Genomic DNA, 27,685 nt, shown 5'->3' with positions numbered 1-27,685 from the left:
GCGGCTCCTCCCGCCCTGGCCGCGGCACCACCGGGCCCGCCGCTCCCGCCCGCCGGGATCCCTGCGCCGCCGCCGCCGCCGGGAAGTAGTCCCTTCTGTGCTCTGGGCCCGCTGGCCGGGTGAGCTCCACGGTGCGGCGGCGCGGCCGCGGTCCGGGATCGGGTGAAACGCTTCTTTCCTTCGGCCGCGCCGCCGGCGCTGCGGCAGCATCCCCGCCCCTCGGCGAGATCCGGCCGGGCCGGCGCGGAGGGATTCCCGGCGCCGGGGGAGGGGGGCGCGGCGGGCGGGGGGAGGAGGTGCCCGAGGGGGGGGCGGGGAGGGGGCAACATGGCGGCTCCGTATTAACTTCCCCCCCCTCGGCAGCCAGCGCTGCCGCCGCTCTCCCCCGCTCCCAGCCCTGGCATGCCGGGCACGATGGAGAAGGGCGCGGAGCTCTTGGGGGGTAAGAGCCGGACAGCCCCCAACGGCGCCAAGAGCAGCAGCCCCTCCAACGGGCACTACTCGGAGCCGGAGAGCGGCGGCGGCGACAGTGGCGACGAGCACGGTGCGAGCCTGGGGCCGCCCCGCCGGCGGCGGCAGGGGGGTGGCGGAGGCGGCGGGAGGGGCGGCGAAGCGAGCCGAGCCGCCTCCCCCTTCCCGGTGCCGGGGCTCCGCCGCTCCGTCCGAGCCGCGGCCGCGCGTGTGCGGGGCGGGGGGGCGGGAGCGCGCGGCGCGGCCCCGCGGCTGCCCCCGCGGTACTTAACGATGGGGAGGGAGTGTCTCCCGGGAGCCTCCGCCGTCCCCATTGTTCCGCTGGAATAAACTCCCCCTTCCGCCTCCTCCTGCCCCCTCCTCGGCGGTCGTCGGGGCTTAATCCGCGGCGGCGGCGGTGGGCGGGGGGTGGCGGGGGGAGGAGGTGGCTTATTCCGCACGGCCGCGGCGGGGGCTCCGCCAGCCCGCCCGCCCGCCGCACGGCGGGAGCCTGGGACGGCGCCCGGGGACGCTCCAGCCCTTAATTTCTCTTTCCCCCCCTTTGCCTTGCAGATGTAGGAATGAGGGTCGGAGCGGAATACCAGGCGCGCATTCCTGACTTCGAGCCCGGTAAATGGCTTTTCGGCTGTAACCTGACATCTCCCGAGGCGGGAGGGGTGGGCTCGCCGCCGGGGCGGGCTCGCCCGGCGCTCTCCGGCGGCGGGAGGCGGCCGCGGGGCTCTATTTACGGTGCTTTCGAGCCTTTGTGTCGGCGACCCGGTGCCGGCGGCGGGAGGCTTGGCCGGGGCAGCATCTGCGCTCCAGGGGCGGGGGGCTTCGCGGCGGGGGATTCTCACTTCATTATCGGCCGCATTATGTGGATCCGGCGGGAGGCGATGAAGCAGAAAAAGCTTGATTTTTTTTTTACCCCCTCCCTGTCCTTAAACCTATAACCATAAAAAATCTTAGCCGAGGGGTGATGGATGTTGTCGGGCAAGGGTGGGAAGTGATGCGCCTTGCCGGAAGCGGAGCAGACCTGGCTGCTGGGTGGAAGATGCGCTCGGTGGGAAACTCCTGCTCCCGGTTTTGTGTGCTGTAGTAGCCTGGCTGGCCCCGCCGTGGCAGGCTGAGCTGCTCTCCTCTGCCTTCCTCGCCCCCCGGCCCCGCCCCGAGCAATATGGGTACGCTCGCCCAGCCTGGTACTCAGCTTCAGCAAGTTAATTGCGAGAATGCTGCCGTGCCTTACTAGGCTGAGCAGGGAGAGCACAGGAGCGTTCAGCAGTTTTGCTGTAGCGGTGGGTCAGATGAAGCCTGTGTACTTCGCTGCTCTCCGGGCAGCCTCCATGGGTGTCGGATGATTTCTCACCAGAAGGGAATTGCTCCCAGGGTGCCTCCCAGGGCTGCAGCGAGCCCCTCGGGTTGGGCACAAGTCCCCGCCGGCCAAAGAAAAGGCCGGGGCGAGGAAAGCGCCAGGGTGGGATCAAATGAATGCGTGATCTTGGCTTAAGGGAATGGCTTTCCCCTAGGAAGGAGCACGCAGTCTATGTCTCTTTGTTAATAAGGCTAATTGTTTGCACCCTTTATTTTTACATTGCCTACAGAAAAATATACACGGATAAAAATTATGGTTTCTAATCTCCAGCCTGGATTTGCTTTTCCTATAGGCCACTTAAATTAGAAAAACACCTAGTGTTTGTTTTTCTTTTGATTAAAAGAACTCTTCAGCCCTGGTAGGACAATTGGGGTTCTGTGGTTTCAATTGTGTAAACTCTATATGCAATAGTACCATTACATTAGTAACTACAGAACTAATTTTATGCTCTCCTATAAGCAGACTTTTTAGAGCTCCTAAGTGTTTCAGGGGGATGGTATTCAATTAATGCCTCTTTCTCCAATAACTGGGGTTAATATATACTCACCCTATCAGTTTCCTTAATAATGGAAACGTTTCTTTAATAACTCCTGAGTTAGAGGCATAATGTTTTATTATGAGGTATTATCCTTCTTGGTGTGTGTATTTTGCTCATTAGGGCAAGAAGGTAGTGATTTATTTTGGAACACCTAAGCCTTACAAAATAAATTTAAAAGTCCATCAAGTTTAAAAGTACAGCACTTACCAAGTTAGCACATTGTTTATCTGAGGAGATATCAGTGAGATCTCATTCTTTCATCTCTTTGGGTTTTTGGTTGAATTTTTTTCTGGTGAGTTTTGAGGCATAATTTCTTAGAGACAGAAGTAATGAGAGACAAAAATCTGTGCCCTTACAGGTACATTTAGGTTACTTTTTTGTAGCAAGTGAGGTAATAAGCTCCCCTTTAATTCTAGGTTTGTATATATGGACGTGGCACTGTGTTTGATTATCTTTAATTATGTTTCTTCTTGGAATTGTTCTAATGCTCTTTTTTTAGAGTTTATCAAATACTTTAGAATATGTGTTTATTTGCAGTACTCTTGAGTGCTGTTTTTTAAGCCCCTTGAAATAAATAGGTGGGAGAAGGGAATCGATGGATAAAAGTAGACACAAAAGTCAGGCATAATAAACCTACAGAATACTAAAATGACTGGAATAACACCAATCCTTGGGTTTCACTTAGCCCGTCTTGAAAAATCACCACAAGCAATGCTCTACAAACTATTCATGATTAATGCTGTGATGGCAGTAAACATTTTTTAAAAATTCAATGTATGTATAAAACAAGATCTTTTTTTAAAGAAAAAGTACCACTGTTTCTCAGTGTCTCATGGAAGAAGTGGATTGTGGTTGGGAGCAGCAATTAGGCAAAATTCACTTTAGTATACTCTCTTGCCCCCTCCACACCATATTACTTCTACAAGCAAACTTTCAGATGGAGCTTAAGAGAAGTAGTGTTTTAATTGTCACCAACTATCACACCAGTGAGAGAGATTTTGTCACTGCAAGTAACAATTTTAATAAGTAAACTTGGGTTTTTTACTTTATCTAATTTACTGAGTTAACATACCATCTCTTGCACTCAGATTTTTGTCTCCTCCTCCTGGTTTTCCTATAGTATTTTATATTCTTGGTGAAAATTTTTTTGCTTGTGCTTTCTGACCCACCTATAGATCCAACAGGATGTTACAAAGCCGGTATGCTTATATTGTGGGTTGTTTGCATTCTTTTGGAAATCACAGTAGAGAATGCACCACTGTTGTGTCACCCACAGAGAACTGCTAGAGAAGTTTTATTCTACTCAGATTTAGACTTCACAATGGTTTTAGTATGAGTTTTGCCTACTTAATGCTGAAATACTTCATTTCCCATTTACCCTCTTTTTGGGGCTGGAGTTGGGGCTGTCAAGAAGAATATTTTATACCATTTAAGGTCACTTAGGAAAGCATTTGTCTGCATGTCTTTATAACTTTTCTCTCTCAAGCCTTCTAATAGGAAAACAGGCTTTTTTAAATTGAAATTATTAAATGGTGTGGGGAAGGCTTAATCTTAAGCAGAGTAAGGTACATTTTCTGCTGGAAACCAACATTCTTTTAAATTGCCATGCTGCCCTACAATGCCCTCACTGTGTCCTGTATGTTTCTGGATGATCACTTTATTCTGAGTACCTAGCATCCTGCACAGAGCTGCACCAGCTGTGCATACCCAACTTCTAGTGTGAAGCTGCAATTTAGAGAGGGTCAGTTTGCCGCTATGATTTCCCTGTTCTGGAAGTGGTGCAGAGTGCCTGTTGGTCATCTTCAGCTGGCTGCATTTCCTGACTGATGCTGGCAGAGGGGTGCTGCAGCTGAAGTGCAGAAGCCTCTTCCTCAGGGGCTTGGAGTGTGTTTTGGGGAGAGAGTGACTCGTTATTCTTCAGATGTAGCTCTTGGCCCTTCTGTTCCTTACTGGCTTACAAGTCTTCTAACATACTTTGGTTAACATGTTGCAGGGTATTTCCAGCGCCCTCCCTTGTAAAAAAGATCGTGTAGCACAGCCTCTTTGGGGGTTAGGGCTGCTTCCTTGAGTGCTTGGGGCACAAAGGACAGGCAGAGAGTTCCCAGAGAGGTGGGTCATGGTCTTGCATATGGAGATGATGTCTTAAGTTTTAGTTTTCATATTTTTCAGATTCTGTGCTGCCTTGGTGTGTAGCTCTGAGCTTCATATTAAGTGTTAGTAAGTTCTCTTCACAGGGTAGTTAGACAAAACAGTCCTTTTCTAGCTTGAGAACCAAGGAACGAAGGTTACAAGCTTCAGGCCCAAAAAGCATAAACAACAGTGAATTGAAGACAGCAAACAAGGAGAATGGGACTTCATAACCTGAAGCTGTAATTGGACAACTAACCCCAATAAGTAAATGGACCAAAACTTATAAAAGTGTGAAACCTTGTGACTGGTTGTCCATCTTGTGACCTTTTTGGGTCCATCTTGGGTGTAGCCCTGGCCAGGCTCTTGTGCTGCCCGAGGTGTATCCTTTTAGGGCCTTCTAATAAATACCTACTTTATTCTTGTAGCTCTGTCTAGTGTCTGTTCCAGATCACCTCTCAAGGCATCAGAGATGGAGGGATCCCAGTCCTACAGCTAGGGACATCCCATGCTGAGGTCAGGGTGCCTTCCTTCAAGCTACCTGTATGCATCTCATTTTTCTTTGTCATCCTGGCTTTTCTTTTGGCAGTGTGAAGGTGCCACCTGAATGGAAGCAGATGTCTGATTCCTGCTGGGGACACAGCACTGCTTTGAAAAGGGATGTTCTGGTGGTTGTTGCTTGCTTGTCATGTGAGGGTCGCACCTCATCAGGGGAGTGTCACCACATACATGATCTCCTGCAGGCACAAGAACTCTGAAACTAATTTTTTTTTGCTTTAGTACTTGAATATTCAGTATCTGGTAATATCCATGATATCCACTTGTTTGCAGCTATCTTAAGTTTAGACTTCTTTTCCTCATAACCTGAGACTCTAATACGGTCTCTAGTCATCCTGCTTTCTCCTCATCTTTAGTTAGAATGAAGTGCAGGATAGTGGTCATTTACTTGTGACAACAGAAATGTTGTGCCTGTAACAGCTTGCCCTGGCTCTTCATGAAGTCTTGCATTCCTAATGACTAAAAATGTCATGCTTTTTTATTCTAAAGTTATATTAAGGAGTTCATTCTTGTATACCAAAAACCTTTCAGAGTTTAGTGGAGCTTTTGCCTTGAACCTGGTGCTTTATGAGTGTATGTACATTCTTAACCTGTTAGAGAGTTTATGCTGCACTGAAGTAATCTGCCTTACACATCTCATTTTGGAAAGGCGCAGGAGTTCTTTAATTAACTGTTTTCAGGTTCACAGTTGTGATGGATCAAGATTGCAGAGATGATAGCAAATACAAAACACTGCCAAACTGAAGAGGGAAGAGCAACAAAACATAGTACATAAAGGGAAAGCACTACACTGTTCTTTTTTCAAAGCACTGGGTTTGGTTTTTTGTTTGCTTCAAACAAGATGTAGAGCCTAAATATAAGTGTGTAAGCTTAAAATGGAGTGAAAAGTTACTTGTTTCACTGAATAAAAAAAGCTGTACTTCTCCAAGAAGGATGCAAGGATTTCTCCTCTGAGGGTGATTACTCAAGGAATTCATACTGACATTAGATATAAATCCAATTGTTGAGCAATTTCTTAGTGAGATAAACTGTTGTAAACAAATAGATGGTAAGGGGCTTTATGTTTTTGACTACATTTGTGAGATAGTAATGGAAAGTGGCTCTGAATGAATGCTTTTACAGTATTGGGGAGTTTGCTTTTACAGCATGTTTTCAAAAATCACATGCTCTGATGTAGTGCTTCAGTGTTTGTATCGGTACTGCTCTGTCCTGATGAGATGGGTAATTTGTACTGCTTCCCTTGCTACGTTGAGGTGGGGGTAAAGAAACCAAAACCAAAAATTACTTTTACATCTAACTCCTTTCTCCAGCTGTGCAATTTGGTTGACTACGAATATTAAAATTAGAAAATTAGAAAAATCAAAACTAGAGAGAGATGAACAGAATAGTTGTTAGTGTGGTTTCATCTTTAAAGGGATCAGGGATGGTGACTGAATTCTAGCTCTTACCTATTTTTGTTTGTTTTAAGCAAGTCTAACTGACGACAGTAGGTCCTAGTACTCCTATGATAGTGATAAATGTTAGAGCCCTAACGGACAATCAAACTTCAGGAGAACAAAGTTGCATCTTTGCCAACTTCACAGGGGGTAGATTTAGAGATGAGGAAGAAATTCCTCACTGCGGGGTGGTGAGGCACTGGCACAGGTTGCCCAGAGAAGCTGGGGATGCCCCATCCCTGGAAGTGTTCAAGGCCAGGCTGGATGGGGCTCTGAGCAGCCTGGTCAAGTGGAAGGTGTCCCTGCCCATGGCAAGAGGTTTGGAACTAGATAAGATTCCTTCCAACTGAAGCAGTGCACTTCAGTGGTTTAATTGTGGTAACCAGGATACTGTCTAATATTTAGTTGTACTTGAACAACCTAAGAATAGTGTTCAGATTCAGCCATTTGATATCTTAAGGAATTAATTGTGAATTAATGATTTCCCCTCCCCCTTCCCCCCCCTTAGTAGCTGGACTTCTTACTGTGGTTGGCTTTTGCTTACTGTCACATAGTTGTTCTCTAGATCATAGTTATTAAATAAATACTGAGAGTTACTTGTTTTCTTACAGGTGCCACAAAATACACTGATAAAGATAATGGAGGGATGCTTGTATGGTCTCCATATCATAATATTCCTGATGCCAAGTGTAAGTCCTTGCCTGCTTAGGAATTTGGGTGCTTAAGTAAACTAAATCAGTTTCTGGTGTGCCTGTTTGCTCTTTATTTTACACACAGTGAAACTGCAAATACTTAAACACAAAGCTTCTTTTTCTTTATTTAGAGAACTCCAGGTAAAGCAAAGATGATTTTCTCTTATGTTAGTAAAGTATTTCAAATCATACTGCCCATTTTGTATTATCACAATCATTGCCTGTGAAACCTTTTGTTATTAATTAAAGAATAAAATATCTGAACATGAGGAACTTGCTGCTTTAAATTCCTAGGAGGAGGAGTTGCAGTGGATGAATTTAGAAAAGATTTGTTGAGGCCCACTTCAAGGGGAAATTATTACTGCTGTCACAGAAGGAAAAACCAAACATTTTTTCCCTTTAGGAGTGACCTGAAATACAGGAGTCATCTGACTAAATGTGATCAATTATCTGTTTAATCTAGTTTAAACTTGTTTCCTGTGCTAGAATTTCCCATATGTAATATAGGGGAGTAAACTTTGAGGATGCAGCCATGAGAAGCTCATCCTCAGGACGGTTTCTGTCTAATACCAGTAGTTAGAGATTTGTGTCCCTCTGTTTGAGGGAATGCACCTTCAACTACTGCAGAACAGTTAGAAATAAAATACAGCTGTGATTATTAAACACTTCTTTTCATTCCTTTAAAGTATAATTAACTCTTTGCAGCAATAGTGTATGGCAAGGATATCCCCTGTCCATTTGAAGGAGGATTTGATTATTTCCTTTTTTTGATAGTACTTCCTTTCACCTATTTAGTTGCCACTTAATTTTGAGCTCTAGAAGGTGAATAGGAAAAGGTTTTGTTTGAAAATAAAGTGGGACTTAATTTCAAAAAGATGAAAAGTGTTCATCTCAAAGCTGGCTCTAATATTGCTAAATATGATTTTTTTAGTTTTAGTCCTTAGTTTTGTTATCTAATTATTGATTTTTCATACTTTCTATTTTCATACTGTCTATTTTAACTATGACACATACTTTGTGTCATAGTTAAAAACCATATTGGTCAGTGAAAGCTATAGTAATCTTGAGGATATGCATAATCATTGATATAGGATCTCCTTGCTGTAATTTTCAATGTATTTAGGAATACATGCAGTAGAAGTAGTTAAATTTAAAGCTAACTCAGAGGGGGTTCCAGAAAGGCATAGCCTTTCAATAACCAGCTAGTCTCTGCTTTAAATAAATAAATAAATTATGAGCCTCTGTGGTTTTGTTGTAGTAATAATGTGAAAGAAAGCAGAATTAGCTTGTGTAAAAAGTTTATAAAATTAATTGTTCAATAATGGTCAGTGGGTTTATTTATTATTAATAAAGCTATGCGTATATTTAACATTTTGGGGGACCTGGGCCTATGCAGTGTGTTAAAGCATGGGGAGACTCTCTTCCCATGTTAGATGGCTAATTCTGTCATAGAGCAGAGCTAAAAGTATTAAAGAGTAATTCTTACATTGCTTTGTTACAGTGGATGAATATATAGCAATAGCAAAGGAAAAACATGGATACAATGTGGAACAGGTAAGTGCTGTGGAATGAGAGTGCTCATTTAAAGGATTTTTTTAAATATAAAACTATAACACAACTCATTTTTCCCCTTGGTTACCATTAATTAACGCTGTTTCTCTTCAGGCACGGCAGCAAACACTGCAGTTAAATGGATCTGCATACAGTTGTCTGGATTCTCTGCAAAAGATTGAGCTCTTTGTTTTCATGACATGCTCAGCTTGTAATGTGCACTTTTGAAAGGTTTGGTATGTTTCTTGATACACTGGGCATGTCATGCAATTGTGTGTGTATATTTAGCTAAAGAGTTTCTTAGGGAAGCAGCTTACAAATTTAAAGTTTAACATTACAATGCAAATATGGTGCAATTTTGAACCATTAATTGATAGGGATGGCACTGAAAAGGTTTCTTTCATATTGAAAAAAACCTGCAAACCAACCTCAGTTGAGTGGGTTTTTTCAGAGATAGGAGAACAGACTCAGGTTTTAGCTCTGAAAGTAACAAACAAGTTCACTTTTTGTTTAACAGCCTTTGGCCACCATTCCTTAAAAAGTAAGGATAAAACTTTGCTGGTCTGCATGTAGTTCTATCACAAAATTCTTCATAAGTTCATAAATTCTTCATAAATTCTTCAATTAACCGATCTGTGTAAAAGTGAGATTACCTGTTGCAAAAAAATATTTGCTCTACGATTGAAAAGAAGTTGTATGATCGAGTTTTGGGGATGGAAGCTTGCTCTTCAACTGCTGTCTGACAAAGATGCTGCCAGTGTTACAATGTCCAGAATATACCTGTGGTTTGGTGTTACTTCTTTATGCCTTGACTTCTGTTAGGCAAGAGGAGGAACTGATGGATCTCAAGTCTCCAAGAGATGGATTTCCAAAATAACTTCTGGTACAAAACATTTGTAGACTCCTCACAATGGAATAGAAATTCTCTTTGCAAGAGGTGTTTGTCACTTGCCATCTTAAGAAGAGCAGAGTTTGCTGTGTCCAGGTTGTTAGAAGATGTGAAATCGGGGGTTGGAGATGCCTGGTGATCGTGTCTGTGCTGTATGATTGAAACTGAGTGCCCAATTCCCATGCCCAAATCTTGGCATCAAACCTGCCTGTGATTCTCTGGCAGAAAGTCCAATGAACATAAAATCCTGTTAGACTGTTGAGAAATGAAATTGTATAAGAAAGTATATTTAAATTTCCGTTCCTTATTAGGTGCACATGACAAAGTGGCCATGCTGTTATTTGTGGATTGGAGAGTTGTAGAAAGACCACTTTCGCTTTGAACTTTCAGACTTGCATTTTGGATGATCCTCCAGCTACTGAAAAGTATTTTTATTTAAAAGTATTAATACTTAAAAGTATTTTTATTTTCTTTCTTGAGTGGGCTGGTAATAAAGGCCTATAAGGAGCTGTGTAGGTGATATATGCCTGTAAAGTAAGAAAGCAGGTCAGATTTGAGCCTGTCAGCCTAGTTCAAGCTGCTCTAGAATTACTGCTGCCATGCCAACCTTAAATTGTCTGGCTTTCAAACCATTAATAAAGTATAGATGTGCCTGCTGTCTCCAAAGAGAATTTTGTAACCTATAGTAAACAGCCAATAAAATTGTAAACACATTTTGAGAAGGGATTCTGCTAGTCAAATTTTATTTTGAACAAATAAATTGCCTGTTTTTATTTAACTTGTCTCAGTGTTTTAGAAAATTGACTAAATCCAAAGAGGGACTATTTCTTTTCAAAGGCTCTCGGCATGTTGTTCTGGCATAAACACAATATTGAGAAGTCCCTTGCGGATCTCCCTAACTTCACTCCTTTCCCCGATGAATGGACAGTTGAAGATAAAGTCCTATTTGAACAAGCATTTAGCTTCCATGGAAAGAGCTTTCACAGGATCCAGCAAATGGTAAAGTGATGTTTTAATCAGAAGCATTAAACACCTCAGATGCACTAAGAACAAAGGCTCCTGTTGGGCTAAAATTTCTTGTTGATTTCTGTGTAAAAACTTCAGGAAGAACCTTGAACATAAGATTTAATTTAATTTCATCATGTCTCTTGGACATACAGTTTTTTCACTCTAATGAAAAGAGGCCTTCTCCCCTTTTTAAAAATGTGTATGAAGTACATCCCTCCTTTCAGTCCTACCCATGCATTTAAAATATTGTTTAAAGATGATTATAAACAGAGCAGAATTATAATTCTGGGTGGAATTTTAAATTTTAAAAGTGTTAATCTGTTGATGAATTCTTCTAGCTCCCAGACAAGACCATTGCAAGCCTTGTAAAATATTACTATTCTTGGAAAAAAACTCGCTCTAGAACAAGTTTGATGGATCGTCAGGCTCGTAAACTAGCTAATAGAAATAATCAAGGTGACAGGTGAGTTTTATGTTCTCAAGTAGCTAACCAGAGACTGAAATCTTCCTAAGTAGAGATGTGGAGTAATTTCTAGCCATTGTTTCAGCGTGAGCCATGTGTTTCAGGTTTGAACCCCTGTTGTGATATCTCTGGTTTTAGCAGAACCTGTGCTTTAAAAACTTTATCACTCCAGTCTGTGTGAGTTGTAATAGGAGACGGGAGTGTTTTAATGGATAACTGTAAAAACAAGGATTTAAACCCTAAAGTCTGTTACTGTCTGTGCAGGAGTGTTTTTGTGGGGGTGGGGTTGAACTTGTTTCTTGGTTTGGATTTTTGAGCTAATATGGAACTACAACTGAAAGCGCAGCTATAAAGAGCTGGCGCAGTTACAATGCCTATGCGTTGTTTTATAACAAAAATTTATATAAGGTTGTTTTTTAGAAGACTTACAACTGCTATCAGAGAATTAGAGCTCAGAGTAGTTTTGTTGTCTTGCATAGAAGGGAATAACATTTCTCACAGTTATTATAAAATTAAAATTTTATTGTGCTCAGTATATGTAATAATTAACTTGCACTTTTTAAAAGGTGATATGTGTAGCATGTATAAGTAATATAATCTATGTTTATATGGGAAGCTGTGATTTTATATCTATAGAAAATTGCTTAACTGGAGCAAAAGAGGTCTTTAATTATATGTTATTTTGAATAACTTCTGAATCTAAAGTTGATATGCTTATTTAGTGATTCTATTTCTGAAAAATTGCAAGCTAAACTTAGTTTGCTTTTAAAATAGCAGTTTGGAGGGGTTTGGTAATAACTATAAATTTTAGTTTGTTTTTGCATTAATTTATTCAGAAAATATATTGTCAGAATGACTGGATTGGGCTCCAAATTCACTGTTCTCTTTTTAACCTTTTCTTTGATTTAATTCAGTAAATTTCATTTCCCTCCACTAAATTGCTAGATTTTAAGCACGTTGGTGAAAAAGCAGTCCCATGTTTTCCCATCATATGCCCTATGCTCCCCACAGACTTCAGCAAGAGTTTATTCAGCTGGTGCAGTGGTTTGAAAATTGGTCTATTAAAACTAATGGGGCAAATGAAAGATTATTTCTACCCTTGGTATATAGTTGGCCACATAAATGTTCATGCTGGCACAAGTGGTTGAATTGAAGAAAGGTGACACCAAAATTCTTGGCAGCAGTACCAGCACTGCTTAAAGTAACTTTGAAACTGCGGTTTGTGATTGCTTGTTCATCATAATTATTACTAGAATTTAATACAGAAATCATGCTTGTAACAGCTGTCTTTTGTAAACTACAAATAATTTTGAGATGCCATATACTCAAAATAGATAAATTCAAGTAGATAATTCTTACCCTGGTGCATACTTAGATTTGGGTTTAAAAAGTAATAAAGTGACCAGCTTTTTTATGATCTGTCTTTAGTGATGATGACGTAGAAGAATCTCATCCAATGGATGGAAATGATAGTGATTATGATCCCAAAAAAGAAGCCAAAAAGGAGGTAACAGATAACTTAATGGTGAATGTCAGTTTGTTTGTTTTCAGTGAATGTGTTACTGTGGAGACTGAGTTGTGGTACAGAGGTTTAGGTTTCAACCTGCTGAACTCCCAGGGTCTTTAAGTAGTCAGGATCTTGATGATTTCTCACTGAAACAAAACTGTATCATGTATTTTTGCCATTTTGGCGCTGTAAATGCATCTCTCATTACCTCCACTGTGTCCTGAGAGATCTTCAATTTTTGTGAAAGATGTATCCTCTCACGACCTAGTAAAACAGGTTGTATTTGCCCTCCTTCAGTCTTGTTAATATGTTTACACTTTTACTGGTTGTGAATTATTTGAATCAAAATGTTTTCTTTGAATTTTAAAATTAAATTACATTTTTCAAAGAACAACTTTTGTTGTTTGTTCAAAGCCACAATGAGGTGATGCATTTCAACTAATATATGGTTTTACTGAGATGCTTTTAACTAATAGATGTAGAGGAAAAACATTTTTGTCCTAATGAGCACTTACTGTTAGCTTTACAGATGACTGCTGTGTTCAGGGTATGTTCAGGTTTTAGGAGTTTGAGTTCTTGTTCTAAACATTAAGCTATCTATGAACAAGAGTAGAAAAACACATTTAAGTATGTGTTTAGTTGTTTCTTTGATCAGCTTTAAGCATTTGTGATCTTCCTAAATCAGCCAGTTCATGCTTCTCAAGAGTGAGAGGACAGGTTATGCAAAACTTCAGCACTCCCATGAAGGGTTATCTAGGATTATGAATAAAACTTTGCACTTTTCACAAAAATAATATTGAGTAAGAGACTGATAAGTTTAGCTTCTGTTCTGAGCTTTGCAGTGACCTTCAATGTATCCCTTTATCTGCTGGCCTTGGGGGAAAAAGGACAATTATCCCTTTCAGTGAAAGAGTTCAAGATTACTTTTTTAACATGGGCATGTTTTATAGTACTTGCAATACTTGCAAGTGTATATGTGACTTGCAATGTCACATGGTCTGATAATGTACCTTTTTACTTTTCTCTGTTCTAACAATGTCCCTGCAATCTAATCATTGAGTTGCTGCCTTAGCCATGTCTAAATAAGAGCTATTTTACTCAATTTACTTGGTTATAGTTTGAATCATGACATGCAGTCCAGAACGCAAGTGGTGTGTTGATAGACTTCTAGGAAAAGGACAAATAGATTTGTAGTTTCTGATGAGCTGTTTGGATCTGCACAAGATAATTTAGTGATCTAATAGTTCTGGTAGGATTTGCATGCTTTCACTTCCTAAGCAGAATATAAACTGAGTAGGCTGCTTGAACACACAGAGCAATGGAAACTTTCTGTTACCAGATAAAACAAATATAACCTAAGCTCTCTATCTTGGCAAGACAAAATTATGAGAATATTTTCACTTTAAATCCAGATTGAACAAACAGGAACTACAATTTCATACTGAAAGAGCAATGCAGAACCAAAACCCAAATAAGTATAAACAGGGCAGCAGTAAACTTAGCCTTGATTTTTTTACATGTCAAAGATGTAATGCTCTGCATCAGTTTTCTGGGGAAGAGCACATATCTTAAGTGCTTTTAAGGTAGCCTCTGTGAAGTCTGTGGGCTGGATTAAGATGTTATATTAGCTGGGGAAGAGAATGTGGCACAAGGTCAAGTGTAGTAAAACAAGACTCTGTTTGCTGCTCTGCATTACTATTACAGAAAATAATAATAATGCTAATAATAATGGCTGCTGCACTTGGTTTTGCAGTCACTGTGATCAGATGACCACCTCCTCTTAACATGCATGGATGCCAGCAGGCAGGAGCAGTAGGGAGCTGCTTGAAGTAGGGAAAAGCCTGACTTCTCTTTCTGTTCTGGTACTGAGCATTCCTTTGAATTAGAATATCCTTGCAGAGCAAGTAATTTTAGTGTCTCTGCTCCTGGGCTATAGGGAAACTACTCAGTTGCTCTGATGGAATCACATACATCCAGAGAATGTTTAGGTGCCCATACATACCAAAACAAATACTTAATTTCCTCTTTGCCATTCCTTTCCTTTCCAAAGAAGCAAATAATCAAGGCCCATGTTTTCTAAATTACATAGATTTTTATAATGACTGCAGGGGTATGTCTATACTCTCTCTTCCAAATCCCAAATCGGCTCCTCCCCATCCCCCCAAAGCAAACAGTACAGTCTCTTTGTGGAGAGTGCTTACAGCAGGGAGAAATGTAATTTTGCATTCTTGCCTGGCCTAGTTGACTTTGTCATTCTTCTCCTTTAGTATTTGCCCAAAATCTTCATATCTGATCAGAAATAAATGTGTAAAGTCACTGATTATTTGCTTTAAAAACAAGATACATACATGTATATTACTTATCTTCTGTATATGCAAGAGGTCCATAATGTTTGCCCTCTGTCACAGTGTTCAGACTGGGATTTCCATACCATTTACTGTGTTTGTGGTCATATTAAAAAAAAAGTTTTGAGAACTGACCTTTCATAGAGTAATTCAAGCTTATCCAGCAGATGACTGGTATGCTCCATCAAGTCATCTGCAAGACATAGTTGGATACTACATGCAAAGGAGGATGTTAGCTTAAGTTTTATTTGTCATAAATACAACATTACAATGCTATCTGATACTTCATTCTTTTTAGTAAAGTTGTATACAAGATACTGTTATTCTTTAATGATTTATTTCTTGTAAATTAAAGGGCAATAATGAGCAGCCTGTTCAGACCAGCAAAATAGGTCTGGGTAGAAGAGAGTATCAGAGCTTGCAGCATCGCCACCATTCCCAGCGTTCCAAATGCCGGCCACCCAAAGGCATGTACCTGACCCAGGAAGATGTGATAGCTGTTTCCTGTAGTCCCAATGCAGCCAACACAATTCTTAGACAGCTGGATATGGAACTAATCTCATTAAAGCGACAGGTACCATGGGTTATTGGTCTTGGTTTGTTTTTTTTTATCTCAGATTGTTCTGATTGTAATGGTTTTGAAGATTCTGAAACTTCTTTAGATTCTGTGAAGATTCTGAAACTTCTTTAATGTGAGTCTTCCTCGTTTTGTTCCACAGTTATCACCACAAATGCTGGATAGTAGCTGCTCTTCAGTTTTGTTTTTGACGTTCATCTGCTCTTTTGGATAAAATGAAGCAAGATTACTTTTTACTTTTTTTCAAAAAAAGGGTAGCATTAAAGCAGTGCTACAGATCTGGGGACGGGAAAAATCAAAAGTCACATTTGATTTGACTTTTTTTTTTTAACTTTGTTAGAAGTATTTGTTTGAAAAGCAAAAATGAGACCAATGGAGCAGAGGAAGTTACATTTGTTATGCTTTAAATTGTAGTTTTTTTATGGATGTCCTTTCCCACATACTATGAAAGTATGAGAGGTGTGTGGAACCTAGATGTGTGGACCTAGTTATTTCTCTGTTTGAATTGATAAGTTTTCTACTTCTTATTAAATTTAGAAAAGCTTTTTAGTCTTTGCCTTTAAGAGGAAAATTGCCTGCATCCTTTGCATTAAGAAATTAAATTTTGGCATTTAAAGTTGAAACATGGAATTATTCAGCTTCTAAGGGTACAGTAGTTATGTGCATGCTTGCTTTCTAGGAGCGATGGGGCTGCAGAGCCAAGGCTTATCTTCTGGAATTTCTGCCTCCTTATAGAGCTGCCATGTTGCAAAATCATGGAGTGAATAAGGGTTTTTTTTTCATGGGGTTTTTGCTCCCTTATGTTCTTTTACAGGAGAAATAAGCTTCTTTCTGTCACAGCAGGACTCTGGGGCTAAATAGCATAGGTGGGTTTCACTCTTTAGCCTTAAGTGTAGGTGAGTTTCAGCCTTGAGGTTGTGTTTCTCTTTTCTCTTTTTTTTTTCCTTTTTTTCCTTTTTTTTTCTTTTCTTGCAGTGATCTCAGAGATGCAGCCTTTGGAATCTCCCACTGAGTTGTCTGCTTTTGTGTCCATGCTTAAGAACCCTTGTAATAGCTGTGCACCATAGTATGCAAAACTATTTTCTTACCTATGTTATGTGCCTCAATGTCAGATTTAAGTGGTTCATAGATGTGTATATGTACAATTTGGAAGGTCTGTCCTTTTTATAAACTAAGAAATATTTAGAATAATTTCAAGAATCCCCCCTAATTAAATTTGAATGATCTCAGGTCAATGAAAAGCATCTGTCAGAAGGAACTAACTGAAAACATCTCAAGAATTTTTTTTTAGAAGGAAGAAGTTAATAAGTTAATATATGCAATACATCTCACATGTCTAAGAATGAAGTTTTGTGTCTAGAGTATTCTTAATTCTTCAAGAACCTATGCATCCTTATCAAAAATTACTTGTGAACAGCTTTTAATATTCTTGCAAACAAACTGTTCTTTTGAAAGATGGGCTTATTTTTTTTCTCCATAGTAAACTGATGTGTTTTGTTTTGGTTTTTTAAAGTTTTTTTTTTTTTGGAACAGTTAAAAGTAGTGAAGCCTTAAACGATAATATTTCTCTTTTTAACTTAGGAGGTACACTTGTGGCAATCCTAGTGAAGATAAATGTGTAAAGTGACCAACTTTCTTTGTGGAGCTGATTAACTTTGTTGTTTTTGACCAAGGTTCAAAATGCTAAGCAAGTAAACAGTGCACTTAAACAGAAAATGGAAGGCGGGATTGAAGAATTCAAACCTCCTGAGGTAAATCAGAACAAACACTGAAACTTGTGGCCTTGCACCTACATTAGTGGGAAGCTGCAGAAATGTGTTTTGCTACAGCCTGGTGTTTGCACTCCAGTAGCAGCTTAAACAGGATCCATTAAATTACATGCAGGGGGGAGTCTGGCTTCTTTACAAGAAATTGGTGGTAGGCACTTTTTTATGGCAACTGGTTGAAAAAAAGAAGCAGAAAAAACTGAAATGTCATGTCTGTTCACAGTAATAGGGAGCTGAAATTGAGCCCTGGTACATGGGGGCTTTTTGGATTAAAAATAGGTAGTGTAGATTGCCAGTAATAAATGGTGTTCTGTGTGAAAACATGACTATATATATATATATTGTCATCTGAAATGAATGATCTATTACTACTGAAGTTCTGGTTCTGTTTGTTTTAAAGGCTTGGATATGAAACATAACATGAATGCAAAATGCTCTAAACACCTAGTCCAAATAGTTTAGATAAATGTTACTATAAATTCAAATTCTGTCTGCATAAAGATCATTAGCTTGTGCATAAGTTATTATATAGCTGATACTAATAATTACAATAAAACAGAGGAAGAACTGCTGGCATAGTTTTAAGCTCAATTCCATAAACACTATTTCCTCTGCATGAAAGCAGTCTTAAACTATAAATTTTTGGCTTATAAGCAAGAGGTTTTTACCTATTTTGCAAACTTTAGTGCAAGTAAAATAGATTTATGTTCAGATATCTTGCAGCTGTTGAAACAATTTAATGATCTTTGTGCCATTTTTCTAATTTTAATAGTCTAATCAGAAAATCAATGCCCGTTGGACCACAGAAGAGCAGCTTCTTGCAGTACAAGGTATGTTAATAGTAGCAGCAAGTTGAAATCTGATGCAAAGGATTTGAAGAGGTGCTTAGGCTTATATTTGTATTTCCCTCTGATGCAAAGCTAAACTTTATCTGGTCATCAGCAAAACAGCAAACCTATTGAGAATATTTAGGACATTTGTTCAAGCAATATGACATTAGGCTTTCTGTTACCCATGTTAAATTTCAAAGAGAAAAGCTATGCAGGATTTAACAACTGTATTAGCATCAGAAAGTCCCTTCAATCATCTTCTAAATCACTTTACATGAATTTCTCTAATGTGGAAGACTAAAGTAATTGTTAAAGTAATAAAATTTGAAGCATTTAAGACATCTCCAGTATCCTGAGGTAGGAAAAAGCAGAAGTAAATCTGCTTTACTGTTGCTTTTCTCTGTTCATGAGGGACTAATGGGCAGGTATCTACCCATCAGGCCTTTTAAGAGTCTAAAGATGGATATGGATGCTTGACTAACAGTCTTACTGGGCGAAAACCCCAGCATTTTCTGATAAGCTATTCATACAGTTTATTTGCATTTATTTAACTTATATGAAGGAAAACTGACTCTTGTATTAGCACGCACTGCCAAATCAAGGAATGTGTAAGGGAAATATCTGGAGATGCTGTCTTGAAGGCATGTATTGACTCTCTTATGGGAATCATCTTTTATGAAGATAATAGCTCAGTTATATTATGTGCTTTATTCCTCTGTATTCTTCACCTTGGAAATGAGAGACCAAGTAATATTAAAATATTCAGTGGGTCAGGATATCAGTGTAAAGTTGTCAGGTATGCCATACCTGGTACTTACTTATTAGTCAGATGACTGAAAATAAAGTTAGGTTATTTTGATGTGTGAATGGAAATGCAGGAAGATATGGTGAGTCTTAAATCATGCCTTTCAACTTATATATTTGTCCTGTGTCTTAAGTTCATTCTGTCACCATTTCTAAATACTTCAGTATTTTGTTCCCAGATGCAGCTGAAGGAGATGTCTCTAGTATGATAGACTAGTAAAGATAGACTTGCTGGAAGAGTAGGGAAAATCCAGGGTCATTGTGCCTGCCTTGGAATGAAAGGATTCAAACCATCTTGCCTTTTTATAGTTTGGTTATTGGAGTTCTCTCTAAGCAACAGTTTGGGAAGTGATAAGAATACAGTCAGTTTTTGTTAAGCTATGACACTGTGACCAACAAGACAAATAAACTAGAGCCTGAGCAAAAGAGAGTGAGGGTTGGTGGTGACTCCTTGGAGAGGAAATCCAGTCTTCTGGTCTCTAGGGATGGTTCTGCGTTTTATAAAGGTAGTCAGCCATAAGGATGGGGTGAGAAATCTGGCTTTCTGGAAGAAATCTGTTTTCATTGACATGTGCTTCTTGTATGTATTGTTTCCTCTGTGGACCCTTTCCCTTGTCACTGTATAAAATGGAGGTGCGAGAGAATCTTAATGACAGGAGCAAAGTGTTCTAATTATCCCTCCCTTACTTAGTGCTTGCTCTCTCTCCTGGAATGAGATGCTGTCTCCTCCCATCCCTCAGGCTAAGGATCTTGATTTCTTCCTTCAAAGCAGTTGATTGAGGTAGTAGACTAGGCATGAGGGAGCCATGCTGTGTTTTTCCCTGGCTTTGTTTTTAGAAGGTAGCCATAGTTGCTCTACTAAAAGCTTCCATAATGTGCATTAGGCTTGGATTTGAACGTTGACTTGAACATAGGGACATTTAGTTCCTACACTTTAAAATACATTTATTTCATTAAATGTATTGGTATATTTTGGCATATGCTTTTAATAATCTTACAGAAATCACAAGCATTAAGCAGGTGGGTGGCACTTACATGATTTGTTCACTTGAGTTTGGACAATAACTCTAACCAAGGAAATTGTAAATATAATCTGCAGTAATATAATTTTGGTACTGTTTTTTGTAAACGTGAAAAACTCGTTATCTGCAGACTGATCTCAAGAGATTGCCAGTAACTAAGGAAGAGGTAATGAGAAAACCTATCTTAAAATAGAGCTGTGTGTAATCTTAAAAGCAGTGTGGATGCCTCTAATGGGTTGTGGACTCAGATTTATGATCTCTGAGCCAATACATTCACAGTATAATTTATCAGCTAACAGTTCAACTTTGAGTAGTTGTTGAATGTAATGGGCTAGTTCATCAGTTAGTGTTCTTAAGTTACAAACTTTTATGTACAGAAATGTATAAGAATGATCATATTTTCAAACTAAGATCTTGGCCATAAAAATGCAATTGCAAAAGTGTTTTAGCACTTGTTCAAGACAACAAATTTACATTGAAACCTGTGCATGGCTTTCATGGCATAGCAGGGAAAAACAGTTGGGACAATTTAGGATCTAACTCTACATAAGATAGTTGCCAGGAGCACTGTAATCCCATCACAGCAGATCTGCAGCTCCCATTAACTATTTCTGCCTTCTTGTGGTGCTGTATCATATTGCTTTGCACCCTGATTATAATTGTGTTTGCTGTGCTGTACAACATGAAGCAGTGCAAACAGAATCAAACTTGGATTTATGAGTTTCTCCAAGAGAGACATTCAAGATAAAATGCTGTAATCAAGAGCATGCACGTGTTCCAGTGTACCTTTGCAGCTGGATGAAGTTCTGAAGAGCTTGAAGGATTCCTGTGAGCTGGGCTGCTTTCAGATAAGCTGAGAGAAAGCCATTCATTCATACATGGGAAGTGAGGCTATGCAGTTGTCCTTTATGAGCTTCACTTTCATCAGCCTAATAAAATTACTGAATCATGGTTTGAACACGTAAGAAATAATTTGGGGGTGTTTAGCACTGGATTTGTATAAGGATGCATAAGAAATGTGCACCAGTTTGACAGGGATGGTGACTTGGCAACAACTCTTAGAGATATGCCATCACCTTATACATTAAAGTTTTATAAACACACAGTGAATTTTCTCTATTTCTTATGTGGCTTGAAAGGCTTTTAATATGTCGTTGTGGTAGAGCAGTGGTAATAACATTGAAAATAATCCAAAATGAGCAGTGCTGTGTGCAGCTGAACTAAGGAAATTTTAGTTTATTTAGATATTCTTTTCAAGAGTTGGATTCTCAGTGAAGGCAAGAACACCTTGTTTTCAAGCTGTTAGCTTGGAAATAAGCTTTAAGACCTTATTTTTTGACAACTTGAGTTGAAGATAGCCAGCAGGCTCAGTTGTTTTGCGGATTAAGGGAGAAAAGAAGTGTAGCCACCATAGTAACAGAAAAGGCTGAAATCACTAGAAGTCTATATTAGTTTTCTAACAGAAATGTGCTTTGTTCTGCTGGGCACCTTGTTCCCTTGATTAATTGTACAGGATGTTAGATATATTGCAGTGGACGTTTCATGTTCATTATAAATCAGTAAGGGTGGTAATGGTAGGGCAGACAAAGAATTTTAAAATACTGGAGGCAATGTTGTGTGGGCACACATAGCTTTTAAGGAGTACAGCTGATACCTTGTACAGCTGATAAAGCACAGAGCCAAATCCCTGTCTTTGCTTTGCCTGGATCCATGCCCTCCCACGTGGCTCTGAAATCTTTCCAAGGTTCCTGCAATCAGGAGGGTTGTATTCTTTTGTACGCCCCAGAAAAAGATACTAAATAATGTAGCTGGGCTCCTGACAGCTGAAACATCAGCTTCAGCTACAGAATTTGTTACTGTCCTGGAGGTGAACTTTTCTTTTAAATTGCACAGAGTGTACATTACCGCATCAGAAGTGCCTAATAACAAGGAAAGTAGAAAGGAGGAGAACAAACTGAAGGTCACACTCTTCACAATTAAGTTGAAAAGGAACATAGCTTTCAGATTTGAAACAACTCTCACTTTCTGAACACTTTGCTTCATTTTCTGAAGTGAGGCATGAAATCAGGCATAAATTTCTTTTCCTGTAATGAGAAAGAGTGCCTGTCCTCTAAGAACTGTAATACGTTCCAAATGAGTTTAACTATCACAAGCTTCACAGGAGAAGTCAAATTGTAATCCTCTCATGCATAACTGACAGCAAAAAAAGCCTTCTGTTTACTCACTCTGGAACAAAATTGGTTTATTTCTTCAAGTCTCCAAACTTTTTGACACTTGTAATTAAAAATATACTTTGTGCAGTTAAAAGCTGTGGTCTAGGAGGTGGGAAGAAGTTGAGGATTTTTTTTTTTCTTAAGCAGGAGAGGGGAAGAACTAGACACATAGCCTAAATATAACAAAATGTATATAATTTTTATTACAATTCAAATTTTAAGTTAAAAACTATAGAATGTTGCACTCTATTTTTTTATTATATGCAAATTAGTTTTAGAAATATTTAAAATATATATTGGGATTTTTGTTTGAAGTGCTCAAAACCAAAAGTGACTACTGATGTCAGTACAAAAATTAATGAAAAGAACAATGCAAAGCTCACCTGTCATGCTGCTTATCAGTAGAGGATTTAATCATGGAGGCTTTTGCTGGGCCATCTTATAAGCAGCTTTAAATATATTTACATTCTCCAAGGTGGAGCATGTAAATGTAAACCCCCAGATTTTTCTACCCAGTTTGAATGGTGAATGAAAGCTTCAAACAGGCTTTGTGGGGTGAACGCTTGGCAGTTGCTCTGTGTAGCCTGAGTAGAACGTGTCACAAGTGCAGGAATGAGCAGTATATTGTGATTACAGAGCTGTGCCCCCCTGTTCTGCCCTGTGCCACTCCTGCCCCGCTGGCCGTGGGAAAGAGCCCTCTGCATGCAGCTGATGTGGAGGGAACCTGTAGGAGGTGTCAGTGTTTGTCACTTGAAATTTCTAGCATTTTATTCTGTTTACAGCCATTCACATGTGCTCAGTCACCCCTCCTCCCCTCCTGAGCTGATCTTGGGCATCTGCCCTTACTGTGAGCACACTGAAAGAGTCATTCTGTTTGTCAGAGGCCGGATCTCTGTGGTTTTAGGTTGAGAGGCTTGGTGAGTAAGCCAGGATCTTTTAAGAAGAATGGGTAATGACTTTATTAAAAAGTTCTTGATTTGTATGTTGATAGCTGTGCTATTAAGAATTACTTTGTTTTAATGGAAATTGAGGCCTTCTCCTAATTGAGAAGTTCTCCTAATTAGCGAGTCCTCGGTTTGCAGGTCCCATAGGTTCTCTTTATAAATACATCACACGTAGCTGTGTCTGACTGATTCTTCACAGCTATGTTATTTACTTTGCCTTCCAGGTGTCCGAAAATATGGTAAAGATTTTCAAGCTATTGCAGATGTAATTGGCAACAAGACTGTTGGCCAAGTGAAGAACTTCTTTGTAAACTACAGGCGTCGGTTTAACTTAGAGGAGGTATTGCAGGAATGGGAAGCGGAACAAGGAACCCTGGCTTCTAATGGTGATGCTTCTGCTTTAGGGGAGGACACAAAAAATACTTCTAATGTGCCATCAGGAAAGAGCACTGATGAAGAAGATGAGGTGTGTTTTGTGTACCAGAAATAAGTAAGCATGGGTTGAGGAACAGCATTTTATGTAGTGATAAAATATAAGGTTAACTGGTGTGGAGTGGCAAACCGCATTCTAAAGAATGATGATGAGCTTGCATAGAACTTCAGCCAATGTCGTTAACCAGCCGGGAGCAGGACCGCACCTTTGATAGTGACGATCACGTTACTGTTTTATTGTTAAATACACTTCTTGCTCTAGAAGAAGACTTGCTTTGTAAATATTTTTAGTTCTGCTGTCCATAATGTTTTGGTTGGTGATTTCTTTTCAGTAACTTCTCGGTTCTTTGGTTTTATTTTTTTAAATGCTGTTTCCTGTGTAGTGGCCAGTGGCAGCCCAACCGCGTGAGGTCCCGGCCGGGCCGGCCGTTCACACCGTCTTGTCTTTGTCCTTTGCGCAGGCACAAAGCACTCCGGCCACTCAGTGTTTAGGCCCTTCACCTCCAGCACACGCCTCTGCTCCGGCCCCTGCCGCTCCCGTGGCAGCCCTAAACCAGCCGCCCCCGTTACTGCGCCCGGCGCTGCCCGCCGCTCCCGCTCTGCACCGCCAGCCGCCGCCGCTGCAGCAGCAGGCGCGCTTCATCCAGCCGCGGCCCGCGCTGAACCAGCCGCCGCCGCCGCTCATCCGGCCCGCTAGCTCCGTGCCCCCCCGCCTCAACCCCCGGCCCGTGCTGGGCGCCGGCAGCGGCCAGCAGCCGCCCTCGCTCATCGGCATCCACACAGAACCTCAGTCCACTCTGCACTGAAGGAATACAAGCGCCATTATGCTGACTCCCACCTTTGAAAAATTGGATCCATGTACTTTTTTCTCACCTTCGTTATTTGGAAAACAAGAGCGAGCCTTCACAGCTATCAGACCAGTTTTCCAGAGGAGCGAGCTAAGAACTAGACACGGAATGACATCAATGACCACCTGTATAAAAATATTTTTATGCCGAAGACTTGTACAGCAGAACAATGCCTACACTGCAGCCCTCCTCTGTATGAATAACTGCTGAAGGAAGCTAACTTCTTAAATGAATAAATGTTCAACACACCAAGATTTTGTTTAACTGATTTTTACTCTATTTATTTTATTACGGTTCTTTATAGTCAAGCATCTAACTACAGGAAAGTAGTTTGGCAAATCTAGAAATAGATAATATTGTAGGAGACTTAAATGTAGTGTTGGGGTTTTTTGTGTGTGTGAATTTTTTAATTTTGTTTTTTTTTTACCTTTTAGTGAAAGAAAATAATGGCTTTAGGTTCAGAATGTTTGGCCCTGTTTAGTAGAAGCATTTCATACACTTGTAAAACATAGGTCTTCTCTCCATACTTTTTCCAGAACATCTTAGCTTGTTTTAAAAGGTACTGGCTTATTAAATACTCCTCTTTCAGAGTATTCTGAAGACTCAGTGAGCTATTGTACCAAATTTATTAAATCTGTATTCTACTCATAGAATTTAACTGGAAGCAGGAGTCCATTTTCTTGCTGCAGTCTTGTCTTGGGGGCTGGGCAGGATAGAGTGGCAGCAGCTTCCACCACCCAGGGGGATGACAGGACAGGAACCATCTAGCAAGAAGTATTAATTTAATTTGTTATTCCGCTAATTCTTCTAATGTAAGTACAGTAGAATTCCATTCCTCTGAGAATGACTGACTGCAGTTCGTGTATGTTAGATCACTGATACCTTGCTTGAGCATTAATGAGGGAAGTGTAGAGGCTGGTGGTGCTGGTAGAGTATCATGAGAGTAGTTACCTCCTGCCAATCCAGTCTTACTTTTAAGTGATTATCTCTTTACTCCTGGTATATTTCTGGCAAAGTTGATTACATGAATTGAGGGTATTGCGGGAAGGACGAAGGTGTTTGTTTATTTTATTGACTCAGTAAAAGCTGCATACAGATATTAATGTTGCTTCCAAATTATTGGAGTTGGAAAGAAACTCATTTCACTGCATTCTCGTCTGAAACCTTGAATGATGCCTAGTAGTCTTTCCGGGCGTGGGGGTTTTTTGGTGTTTTTTTGTAAAAGCAGATGCCTCTAACCTCCAAGTAAACCAGGCTGCAAATATGAGTAGCACTGTTTGAAACCGTGTGGTCTGAATTAAGCTATTGAAAAATAATGCATTCTTGATTATGTAATAATATTCATGTTGACTGTTGTACTATTTTGAAAGGTTTTTTTGCTTATAGCTGAAATTATGTCTAAAAGTCATTTTAACTCCTTTTTGTTTTTAACTAGATTTGCCCTTGACTAAAATGAGTCTTTTTATACAGATGGGATGTGCTCTCCCTAAGTTTTTTTTCACAGATAAATTAGGTGGTCTAATGATCAGTTTAGCAGCTAAAGAAGGTCTTTTTTTAATGTGCAAAGGGAAGTTCTTGTACTATCAGATTCTATTTCATTTGAAAATCTAGTATTAAAGTTTGATAGTTGTAACCTGAAGTGTTGACCTTTATGTTTTAGTTCTTCATTTTAAAATACTCTCAGATCAAACTTGAGAGATTTTTCTTTCTGAAGAGCTTTCACTGGTGTGCTGAGGTGTTGTACAAAAGGTCTTTCTTACAAATTTTCTTTTGCATCAGAGTAGGTGCTTAGCCACTATGTGAACATCAGATGATCCCGTGTCCAAGTAAAGCAGAATTTTAAAACAAGCACCAAGGAGTCAGTGGTCATGGAAACTTGTGTTCTGGGAATCATGAGTCTTTAGTGTTCCCTCGTCAGCTGCACACAAATCTGGCTGCTCTCTGGTCTTTAAAACCAATAAAAAACCAAGATGGTACATTTTTACAGTTTAATTGTTAACAGTGGTAAGATTCATCTTCGGGATTTTTTTCTTTTTTTTTTTTTTTTTTTTCTTTTTTTTTTACTTTAAGCATTGAGTCTCCCAGGTGTGTGTATTGTACATCTGCTAATTTTTGTCTTGTCTCTTGTCGATAGACTTCAGTATGCAGAATGTTGGGTGTTACAGTACAGTTGGCCACCACCAACTGCTATGAAACTGTTCAGTACATTGTAATTCCGTTTAATCTTGTTTAAATATTCTATAACTGGGCAAAGGTGCTGTATTTGAAGGGGGGAGGGAGGGTCAGAGATAGCTAGGGTAGTATTTCTTAATTTACCTACACTGTAGCACACAGTAGGGAACTCCTAGCATTTGTAGTACTAAATAAGTATGTACATAGCAAAATGTCTTTATTGTGTGCTTTGCAGAATATGTGCATACAGTTTGCACGTCCTGTTTTGGGGGGTAGGGTATGTTTTAAGCAGTGTTTGCCTGGAGAGTGATTTGCTTGCTGCTTAATCAAAGGATTAAAGTTTCAAAGAAATCTGTGTCTTCTATTTTTATGTACCTTGTAATGGTCTAATATGTTAGGGCCCTTATACTGTGATTCTCTTCTAAATTCATTTCTATTTTTTTAAGAATTAGAAATAAAATTATACAATGGTGTTGATTTCAGTGGGAAATTTCTTTTGCCATATCTAGTCTCCTGTTTTGTAATGTAGTAATGAACTCTGACTTCAAGGTTGGCTTAATTTTGTCACTTTAAAAAATGTACAATGTTTGCACACTAACGTTTGGCAGAGAACGTGTATCCTACATTGTTCAAAGCTAATGTAACTCTACAGCTTTTTGTACAGTTTATTTTAGTTAATAAAGCAAAACGGTACTAAAAAATTACATTTTACAAATGCAAGGCATAATCAGAACAACATGTATTCAAGAAACAACACTTGCAAAATATGGATGTACAAGAACTATCAGATTTAATTGTTGCACTTTAAATCAGAATGGGTACGAAGTTGAGCAGGTATTTCTGCATTTAATAAAACAATCACTAAACGTTGCACATCATAGTAAAGCAGTTTAATTTGTTGCTCCTGAGCAAAAAGAAATAGGTACTTTTGTCCTTAGGGATTTTTCATCCTTAGAGTGTTGGGATTTTTCTTTACTCTGGAAACCTCACAATGCATCAAGAACAGAATGCACATCAGTAGCTTACAGGTATGGGAGTTTGTGTATGGACAGAGACAAATTGCAGAGTTTGGGAATAGTTTGGGATGAAGATTACTAGGAGGCACTTGTTGTGCCTCTAGAGCAAAAGAAAGGAATAGACT

General features: G+C 39.8%; 1 protein-coding gene across 7 annotated transcripts; it reads left to right on the top strand.

The window, feature by feature from the left end:
• Positions 1-292: 292 nt before the first annotated feature.
• RCOR3 (REST corepressor 3) lies at positions 293-27,417 on the top strand. 7 transcript variants are annotated; one of them, XM_030944695.1, is made up of 12 exons: positions 293-544; positions 1,024-1,080; positions 7,093-7,170; positions 8,675-8,727; positions 10,451-10,612; positions 10,960-11,084; positions 12,513-12,591; positions 15,292-15,510; positions 17,187-17,264; positions 18,052-18,109; positions 23,317-23,558; positions 23,986-27,417. In XM_030944695.1, exons 1-12 carry the CDS (start codon positions 403-405, stop codon positions 24,328-24,330), a joined length of 1,638 nt encoding a protein of 545 aa, XP_030800555.1. In that variant the 5' UTR covers positions 293-402; the 3' UTR covers positions 24,331-27,417. The 7 variants fall into 7 exon arrangements, with proteins under 7 accessions (XP_030800555.1, XP_030800554.1, XP_030800556.1 ...); XM_030944694.1 differs by having other exon boundaries at positions 12,513-12,609; XM_030944696.1 differs by lacking the exon at positions 293-544 and adding an exon at positions 779-868 and having other exon boundaries at positions 12,513-12,609.
• The last annotated feature ends 268 nt before the right edge of the window (positions 27,418-27,685 follow it).

Source organism: Camarhynchus parvulus, chromosome 3, assembly GCF_901933205.1.
Source record: "Camarhynchus parvulus chromosome 3, STF_HiC, whole genome shotgun sequence".
NCBI classification, from domain to species: domain Eukaryota; kingdom Metazoa; phylum Chordata; class Aves; order Passeriformes; family Thraupidae; genus Camarhynchus; species Camarhynchus parvulus.
This window is presented reverse-complemented; position numbering and strand designations above follow the sequence as displayed.

What these genes read in the sequence shown, in the direction of transcription:
- RCOR3 (XM_030944694.1), top strand. Translation starts at nt 403, where the DNA reads ATGCCGGGCACGATGGAGAAGGGCGCGGAGCTCTTGGGGGGTAAGAGC. An exon ending in GCAGCTTCTTGCAGTACAAG is followed by an intron (nt 18,110 to 23,316) that starts GTATGTTAATAG and finishes TTTGCCTTCCAG; the next exon opens with GTGTCCGAAAATATGGTAAA. An exon ending in GCACTGATGAAGAAGATGAG is followed by an intron (nt 23,559 to 23,985) that starts GTGTGTTTTGTG and finishes TCCTTTGCGCAG; the next exon opens with GCACAAAGCACTCCGGCCAC.